Genomic DNA, 9,246 nt, shown 5'->3' with positions numbered 1-9,246 from the left:
ATCCCTCCAGTCAATGAGCTCTGCCGATTCTCTCATGGTAGTGGGTATTTCTGTGATAGATCTCAGGAAAATGGACCAACACCCCCAGTTAATTGTGTATGTTGCCATTCTGACTCCAAAGGTGGTCCTAAGTTAACATTTAATTTCCCACTGCAGTGATGGAATAGACATGATGGTCCTCATCTATATTTTTCCATAGCCAGTTGCACATTACCTATTGTTTGTTTGTTTTTTTTTAACAGCAGTGTGTTCAGGATCATAGAATCAGTCAGGGTTGGAAGGGACCACAAGCATCATCTAGTTCCAACCCCCCTGCCTTAGGGGTTTGAGAAAGCATTATTGCTATTAATAAAGTGTTTCATCAACAGAATTCAAAGCTGTTAATAAAGGATGTTGGTCTTATTCTTGCTTTTTTACAGATGGGGGAACTGAGGCTCAGCACAATTACAAGCCAATCAGCAGGCCCAATGCAGAGATGAAAACAGAACCCAAATTTCCTATGTCTCAATATAATGGTCTAACTGCTCATCTGCCAATGTGTGAAATGGTAAAACTCAGCTATTGATACTACCTCCACTACAGCAAGTCTTTTATTTACAGATTTCCTCAAACCAGTTCTTTTTATCATTGCTATTTCACAGAATCACTACAGTTGGAAAAGACCTTCAAGATCATCAACAACCTCTAAACCAGTTAAATATCCAAGTGAGCCCCCATCACCTTCTCCACTACAAAGCTTTGCAGACTAATGGTAATTTCACCAACCTACACAAATCGCATCGTAGCACACCCTTAGATTAAATTTCAGGCTTTCTAGAGTATCTTAAAGGTGTTGATTTATTTTTCTACTCTCTAAAGATTTATTTTTCTACTCTCTAAAGAGTGTAGGTATTTTGCCAAGGAAGCTACAAGCACCTAGCTGCGGCTTTCCTCCCTGTTTACAACGGATTACTATGGTAGCACAGAAAATAGATGAGAACACCATGAGCACCCCAAGTATCACATGCACAGTAAAATTGTAACAATCTTTTTAGAATGTAACAATGTGACACTTAAACCTCCCTTGGAGGGCAGAAAAATGTAGACTAGGGGATTTGTTTGCAATGACCTATGATGACTGTAGAGGGTTCTAATGCTAAGGTCAGCAAGTTCAGTCACCTAATTTGGCGTTGCTCCTGCTCCTGTGCTGGATTCCCCTAGCCCTTTTTGTAGGTTTACAATTATTCTGCCCAGTTTAGAGGAAAAAAAACCAAACCAAACACATGTTTTCTTTCCTTTGTCACTGCATGGAAAACCCTTTTCTTAATGGGAAATGAGTCAGGTCTTCCCAAGCAGAAAGATTTTAGTGGATGGGTTATTCTGACAGTAAAGGCTTGGTCCTTGGGGAGTCAGCATGACAGAACATTTGAACTTAACTGCCCAAGAGGAACTGCTTATGGAGCAGAGGTATGGAAAACAACCAGGTGAATTAGATTCAGCAAGAGTAGCAACTTTTCCTGCAGAAGATAAAGGGCAGCCTCTGGGAGAGAGAGAAAAAAACCAAACACTAAAAGCAACAAACAAAACCCTCCCTTCAGCAGCTGCAGGAACAAAAACACAGTAGCAACAAGGAGGTGATTTGGGTCATAGCTTTTCTGTGCCACATTCTCTGAGCTTAATGAGAAGCACCATGAGAAGAGAACTCCCCCACTTCTTGTAAATAACACAAAATCTTTCACCAAGGTCAGGGACTTGTTTGTAGCTGCACTCTGGCTCCTCTAATACTCTTTCATGCTGAACCTGGGAATCCCAGGCTCAGTCAAAGGGAAACAGCTGGGTGCAATTACTGGCTAGCCAGTGCATTCAAAACAGGCCAAAAGCTCATGTTTCAGGTGAGTTGCAAGGTAAGGTAGGAAAGTATTCAATGTTTTCAGCATTGTTTAAAAAACCTGAGTGACTAGTATTATTACTAATGGTTTTTATGACTGTTATCACTAATGCTTTTTATGAGTGGTGGTGCTTGTTCTTGTTTTGTTTGTCTATTTTAAGGTAAAGGATAAGTGTGGCGCTGACCTGATACGCCCTCACCACTGCAAGAGCCCCAGATGCACTGTTACAAACCTCATCTTCCTTTTCCACTCTACATGCTGCAAGTTCTTTGTGAATGGTTTAAGTCTTGCTGTGAGTTTTATGACAACTTGTAGAGCTGGGCCCTGATCAAAATACATCCCCATTACTGCATTGGTTGAAGAATCATCACATACTTTCTAGTGCTGATTACAGTGAACTCTTTGACTGCTACCCCTGTGTGAATCACAGAACTTTAGATGTTGGAAGGGACCTCCAGAGATCACTGAGTCCAACCTCCCTGCCAAGGCAGGACCACCCAGGGTAGTTCACACAAGAACGCATCCAGATGGGTTTTGAAAGTCTCCAGAGAAGGAGATTCCACCTCTCTGGGCAGCCTGTTCTAGTGCTCTGTCACCCTCACTATAAAGAAGTTTGTTCTCATGTTGAGGTGCAACCTTCTATGTTCCAGTTTGTAGCCATTACTCCTTGTCTTATTGCTGCTGACCACCAAAAAGTGATTGGCCCCATACACTTAACACCTAGCCCTCAGATATTTGTAGACATTGTTCAGATCTCCTCTCAGTCTTCTCTTCTCCAGACTAAACAGCCCCAGGTTTCTCAGTCTCTCTTCATAGAGGAGATGCTCAAATCCCCTAGTCATCCTCTGCTGGACTCTTTCCAGCAGGTCTCTGTGTGAAGGGTCATGCGTCTTCAACAGCAGCACAAGGGTGTCTCTAAATGTATCTAAACTCAGATCAATTATTTTCAAGATTTCTCAACAAAGGGAAAAATCAAATATATTTTGCATTGTTTTAGTTTCAGTCCATCACAAATGAGACTTTTATAATAATACCACAGTTACTAAGAATTACTAAATTACAATCCTATGGGTGCTAAAGTAGCAGACCCACAATTGAATGTTCTTTCAAGTGTTTCTTATGGAAGGGAATGTAAATGTTCAGGAGTTTGTCAAGTGACCAGATATAAACCAGAGACAGAGGTAAATACCAAAGGATGAATGATTGACAATATGGAGAGTTTAACTGCTTTGAAGGAGAAAAATATCTCCCAAAACTCCCATATAATATGGGAGGAATCCATCATTACAGTAAGGGAACAGAATTTATCAGGATCTAAATTTTCTTTCCAGTATAAGGCGCAAAGTTGCAAACTATTACCTGAGGGATTTTGCTTGTCTAAAATTAGTATATGCTAGGTGCTCTGATTTTAATTTTTGAAAGGAAAATCAGGATTTGACCCAATCTCTATTTCATCAAAGTACTCTTAGCTCTCAGTGATTTCATAAGCCAGACTCTCTGTATTAAAACACTGCAAGATTATAGTGTTACTGAACTAGACTCACAAAATCTGGGAGATGGAACCCCACTTCAAATAAACCCATTCTTTGCACTATAAAAAACATCGGTACACACACATTATCACAAAAAAAAAAAATCCTGCTAAACAAAATAATTTTTACATTTTAAAAATGTTTTTTTTCTTAGCACTCTTATGAAAATTATTGAGAAGCTTGGCATTACGGCAGGCTGAAATTTGTCATGGGCTTTGAAATGCAACCAGGGATAGAAGAGGAAACTAAAATCCACCGTTTAAAATAAAGCCTGTTGGGTTTACTGTCTTATTCTTGGTGGGATGGTAAAGTATATTTCCTAAAGTGCATTACTCTGAGTCTCTAGTTTTGGCGTAGCCGAAGCGATCACTCCCAATTTGTAGCAACAGCAACATCTAGTGGTGAAAGTTTGCCCTGCAGACGCCGTCCAGCATGCTCCTCGTTAACGCATGGTTTGTATTTCAATAGTAGCAGCCACCTGCACTACTCACATCGCAGAAAATAATGACTGAAACTTGGTAACAGCTCTGTGCAGCAGGAGGGTGACTTGCCTTCTTTTATGGGAAAAGTGGAAGAGTTAGAGAGAAGGGATGTAACCACTACTGTAAGCAAGAACTGAGCAAGCTGCTCAAGATCGCGTGGAGGGATTCACAAAGTCAGAGCTGCCTACCCTATCCTTTACCTGGAAGATTGTGTCTTTGCCCTAAGCCTCGTTTGGATCTGGTTTATCCAAGGGAAGGAGATATCTCAGTATGTTTCAGAGGTAGTTTCCTAGTGTTTGAGGGATACAGGACTTGTGCAACACTTAGTCTCCTAGTGCATTTGTCTCCTAGTGCATTTGAATGGAAGAATGTGCATATGCAAGTTACAGGACCCCTACAAGAAAGAGCAAGACACCACTGAAGTCTGTTAATAAGCCTCAACTCACCTGGACCGCTCTTCTTATTCTGTAGCACCTGCAACTGCAAAGCTGGCCGAGGTCCTGGATGCAACTCTGCATGCGCAGAAGAGCCATAGCCTGGAGTTAGGGCCTCTTGGGGAGCCGCTGCCCTAATCATTCAGTTCACCTGCGTAGCCCTGCACCTCCTGACTGTGCCTCTGAGGAAAGTCCCCTTCAGTGCGAGAAAGGGCAACCAGGGGACATTCCAAGTTCAGCTCCAGCCCCAGTGGGGCAGGCCTGTCCAAGGACCCCGCTCTCCTGCCTTTCCTGAGAAGGCCGAACGCAGGCTGCTCCGCCCGCGCCGCGCAGCACTTTCCCACAGCAGGAGGAGGATCGGCGAGTGGCAGCCCACCGGCGGAGCCCAGACGTACCCTTCGGGCTTGCCGGACGGCTGGGGCGCTTTAGCAGTCCGCTTTCACCCCAACTGCCATCAGAGACTGCCGAGGCTACTCAGATGATGCCAGAAAGAGAGACACCGGGCAGGACAGAGAGACGAGTGCGTGGGAGGCTAGGGCCCCTGCAGCCGCCCGAACCACACTCCATACCCGCTTCCAGGCACGGCAAGCCTCAGCGGGCAGGATGGCGAGGAGGAGCCACTGCGAAGAACTACCTTTCCCAGTGCGCTCCGCAGCAGAGCAGGGCGGTGCGCAGAGCCGCGCAGGAGAGGCGGCAGCAGCTGTGGCGCCTGCGCGCAGCTCAGCGCTGCGACCGGCCTCGGCGGTGACCTCGGGCGGGCGGAGGAAGATGGCGGCTGCGGGCCTGTCCCTGAAGGTGAAGCTGGGGTGGGGGCAGCGGTGCCCCTCGCCGGGTGTGCGGGAGGCGGGCGGGACGCGGCGTGTGGCGCAGCTGCCTCACCCGCGCGGGCTCTCCAGCCTTCCTTTCTTCCCTAACCCGTGGCCCCGGGCCGCATACCGACGCCGGCCGTTCTGTGCCCGCAGGTGCGGCAGCTGAGCACGACGGCGGCGAGGCCGCTCTCCAAGCTGGTCAAGGTGAGCGGGACGGAGGGTGGCACCGGCGGGTCGGTGGGCAGCTGCCAGTTCCCCGGCTGCGGGCCGCGCTTAGCACCCCCCTCTTCTCTCGCTCGCAGCCCCCCATCCAGGTGTACGGGCTGGAAGGGCGCTATGCCACTGCGCTCTACTCCGCCGCCACCAAGCAGAAGAAGCTGGAGCAGGTGGAGAAGGAGCTGAGCCGAGTATGGGTAAGGTATCCTCCAGCCTGCCTTTGTCTACGCTCCCGCGGGAGTTTGGGAGCGGGGGGGCTTTACCTGCTGCTTTTTGTTAGGGGGAGGTGGACTGCTACTGCAGAGGGTGAGAGCCCCACTTCGCGTGGGCCTGGTACGGGTGCTCTGCCCGCACTGCACCCCCGGTGTTAGGCAGCTTGGAAGTGCTGCAGGAGTGTAAGTGCATCAGTTCTACAAGAAACTGACTGTAAATGCTGCCGTTTCCTATCACATCAGCCTCAGGCGTCTTTGCTCAAGGGGGGACTGCGTTGCCAGCCTTGTTACTGTACCTGAAAAAGTCATGGTTTTGTGTCGCGCCGTTTGTGTATCCACTCAGACACTCTTGAAGGACCCTAAGCTGTCCAGTGTTGTTATGAACCCTCACACCAAGAGCACAGTTAAACAAAAAGCGGTGAACGATGCCTTGGTAAAGGAGAAGATGTCTCCTCTAATTGTCAACCTGATGAGTGAGTACTTATTTGACAGGCTAGTTGTTGTTACTACTGTTGGCTAACCAAATCTGCTTCTAGTGGGTGCGTTAAACCATTTCAATGCATCTGCCCCTACCAGATTTGCTTGCTGAAAATGGTCGCTTGCGCTACACACCAGACATTGTCTCTGCGTTTGGGAAGATCATGAGCGCGTACCGAGGAGAAGTGGTGTGCACAGTCACCACTGCACAGGTGGGTCAGGAACCTCTAGACTGAGCTTAACACCACTAGGTAAGGTCAAACTTCTTTAGCTTAATTTTGCTCTCTGTAGTTTAAGTACTTGCTGTATGACTAATGAGGAAATAACTCCACTCTGCCAAGGTAAAGGTCTTTCTGTAAATGCGTTTTTGATATCCAGCTATTACTGGTCAAAAGTTAAATGTTTGCCTCCCATTTCACTTCAAGAGGTAACATCTTTCTTTCCTGCATTTGAAACCAGCAGCTGGTAAAAGTCAGTCTGGTCTGTAGACACAATTGCCTCTGTATTTCTGTCATTGTGATCATACAGATCGTCAGTAATAATGAATTATGAGGTAGAGCAAGGCAGATACCTGATAGGACTGAGAATGTCTGGGGTCTACCACTTGCAGTAAATAAGGCAAGTGTCTAGCTCCAAATCTGTAGGAAGATTTTCACAGACAAGAAGGTCTGGCTGGTGCTCAGGAAGGTGAGAAGGAAGATGGTGTCTCCTTGAGCTCTATGTGAATGTAAGGCTGGAGGCATAGTGTTTCTGGCATGTTGACTTCTTCATTAGTGGATCTGTGCTCACATTTGTTAGAGTGGGAAGCTGGTTAGCTAGATATGTAATGTAAATCTCTTAAGTCTTGGGTGAACTGCCTGTCTGGACTAAATAGACTGATCCACTTGGGGTTAGGTTGTGAGCACAGATTGTCAGGCCAGTTAGTTGGAGCCCCCAACACAAGAAGGACATTGAACTATTGGAGTGAGTCCAGAGGAGGGCCACGAAGATGATCAGAGGGCTGGAGCACCTCTGCTATGAGGAAAGGCTACAAGAGTTAGGGTTCTTCAGCCTGGAGAAGAGCAGGCTTCGAGGAGACCTTGTAGTAGCCTTCCAGTATCTGAAAGGGGCCTACAGGAGGGCTGGGGAGGGACTATTTACAAGGTCTTGTAATGACAGGATGAGGGGCAATGGGTTTAAACTGGAAGGGGGAAGATTCAGACTAGATGTTAGGAAGAAGTTCTTTACAGTGAGGGTGGTGAAACACTGGAATGGGTTACCCAGGAAGGTTGTAGATTCTCCCTCCGTGGAGGTGTTCAAGGCCAGGTTAGATGAGGCCTTGAGTGACCTGTTCTTGTGGGAGGTGTCCCTATGGCAAGGGGTTGGAACTAGATGATCTTTGAGGTCACTTCCAACCTAGGCCCTTCTATGGTTTAGTAACCTTCAGAGATGTATGTATTCACAAGCCTGTGCAAACCTGTCCACAGATTTTCCTAAATACTATATACGTAGTTTCTTTACTGCTGCTTTTGTTAAGTTTGTTGGTTTTTTTTTCCTCTTAAAGTGTGACTATTAAATAGAAATTACTTCAATTTTCAGTAATACAAACCCACTATTTCTTGGTGAAGTCCCTCTTGTTTTTATCTCAGTGGTGTCCAAATGACTTACAGGTCAAATTCACAGTGTCTCCCACAAGGTTGCAGAATTCTTCTGTCCTTATGGAGGGAGGTGTACTTAGCTAGGAGCATTCTGCAAACCTGTAGCAGAACTGGGATCTTACTGCTGGTGTAACTGTCCCTGCTGAGTGCTTTTACATGTAACTGGTTCTTCTCAAACTGATAACTGTTAGAAACAGCAGATTAATCTTTCCATTTACAGCTAACGTGAGTCAAATCTCAAGGTTTTCCATCAAGTGCTTGCTCTAACAAGTATGGATTCTTGATACTTGCCCTCTGAATATGTCAGCTTAGAACTTCTGCTGGGAATACATGCACAAGTAACACAATGCTTCATGAAATCAGCAGGCCACAAAGTGATCACTGTTTCTGTGCTGTCCTTTAGTAATTCTTACACAAGGAGGCTGCTTAACCTGCCTTTGTGGTGGAAGTCTCTGTGTTTAGAAGAATCTGGACAGAAAGCCTGGGTTCTTGTTAAACCATTTGAACATTTTCTCATCCTTTATTTTGCTTGTATTCTATTCATAATTTTCAGCCCTTGGATGATGCCAGCCTCACTGAGCTAAAAAGTGTCCTGGGAGGATTCCTGGCTAAGGGAGAAGTCCTGAAGCTGGAGACCAAGGTGTGTATTTTTGATTTGTAATTAAATTCCATCAAGGTGATGTTAAGCTGCACTTCTGTCTCTCCAACTTAAAAAAAAAAACAAACCACCCAGCACAAACCAAACAAAAACCCTAAAGAAATAAAAAACACTAACAACTTTACTGAATCCAGTTGCTATATTACATAATTCTGTGCTTAATTACTAAGTCTTATCTTTGCAAGCTCTGTATTTAGAAATTATCTTCAAAATTATTCTTTTAGAAGTTTTCTTATTAGTGTAAAAATTATGTACTAGGCTAATAATTTTTTGCTAATATAATTTCTGTTCAATATTTGTTCTTCAGACTGATCCATCAATCCTTGGTGGCATGATTGTCAATATTGGGGAGAAGTATGTGGACATGTCAACAAGGTCAAAGATCCAGAAACTCACCAAAATCATGAAAGAGACTGTCTAGAAATCTGTCCCTAGTCATTTATGGTGAACCCTGTCAGATGGAAACAATAAAATTATTTCATCTTGAGTAGATGGTGTGAAGTGTTTGGATTTGAAAAACACAGCACTGATGGACCTTTGGTGAATTTTGCTTTGTTCCCACTAAATCTTCTATGACACAGCTTGAAAATCTATCTCGCCCTGAACATGAGTTTGTTCCTGTGAAGGAAATGGAGAACAGTGCTGTAGGAGCTGATAGATGGAGTGACTGCTGCTGAGGTTCCGTTGGGTCTCCAGAGATGCTCAGGATGTTGTCAGGTCAAAAGAGCAGCAGTCTTGTTACCACAGACACCATTGTGTGCAGAAGGCAAGAACACTGGAACTGCAGCTGGTAGATGCTTCCAAGAACACAACAGTGACTGTTGAAACAGACCTGCTGTCAGTTAACTCTCAGCAGCAAACACTCTGGCAGGCTGGTTTACTCCCTCATGGGCCTTCCTGTACTCCCAGGCAGTAGTGCCA

The 9,246-nt window shown here is 45.5% G+C and overlaps 1 protein-coding gene across 1 annotated transcript; it reads left to right on the top strand.

Moving 5' to 3' along the window:
- The first annotated feature begins 4,904 nt into the window (after window positions 1-4,904).
- ATP5PO (ATP synthase peripheral stalk subunit OSCP) lies at window positions 4,905-8,812 on the top strand. Its single transcript, XM_064152480.1, has 7 exons — window positions 4,905-5,111; window positions 5,279-5,329; window positions 5,428-5,538; window positions 5,897-6,026; window positions 6,130-6,242; window positions 8,221-8,307; window positions 8,633-8,812. The coding sequence occupies exons 1-7, from the start codon at window positions 4,920-4,922 to the stop codon at window positions 8,744-8,746; spliced, it is 798 nt and encodes a 265-aa protein (XP_064008550.1). The 5' UTR covers window positions 4,905-4,919; the 3' UTR covers window positions 8,747-8,812.
- The last annotated feature ends 434 nt before the right edge of the window (window positions 8,813-9,246 follow it).

Source organism: Pogoniulus pusillus, chromosome 12 (genome assembly GCF_015220805.1).
Source record: "Pogoniulus pusillus isolate bPogPus1 chromosome 12, bPogPus1.pri, whole genome shotgun sequence".
Lineage (NCBI taxonomy): Eukaryota > Metazoa > Chordata > Aves > Piciformes > Lybiidae > Pogoniulus > Pogoniulus pusillus.
Note: the sequence above shows the minus strand (reverse complement) of the source record. Positions and strands in the feature narration are given on the sequence as shown.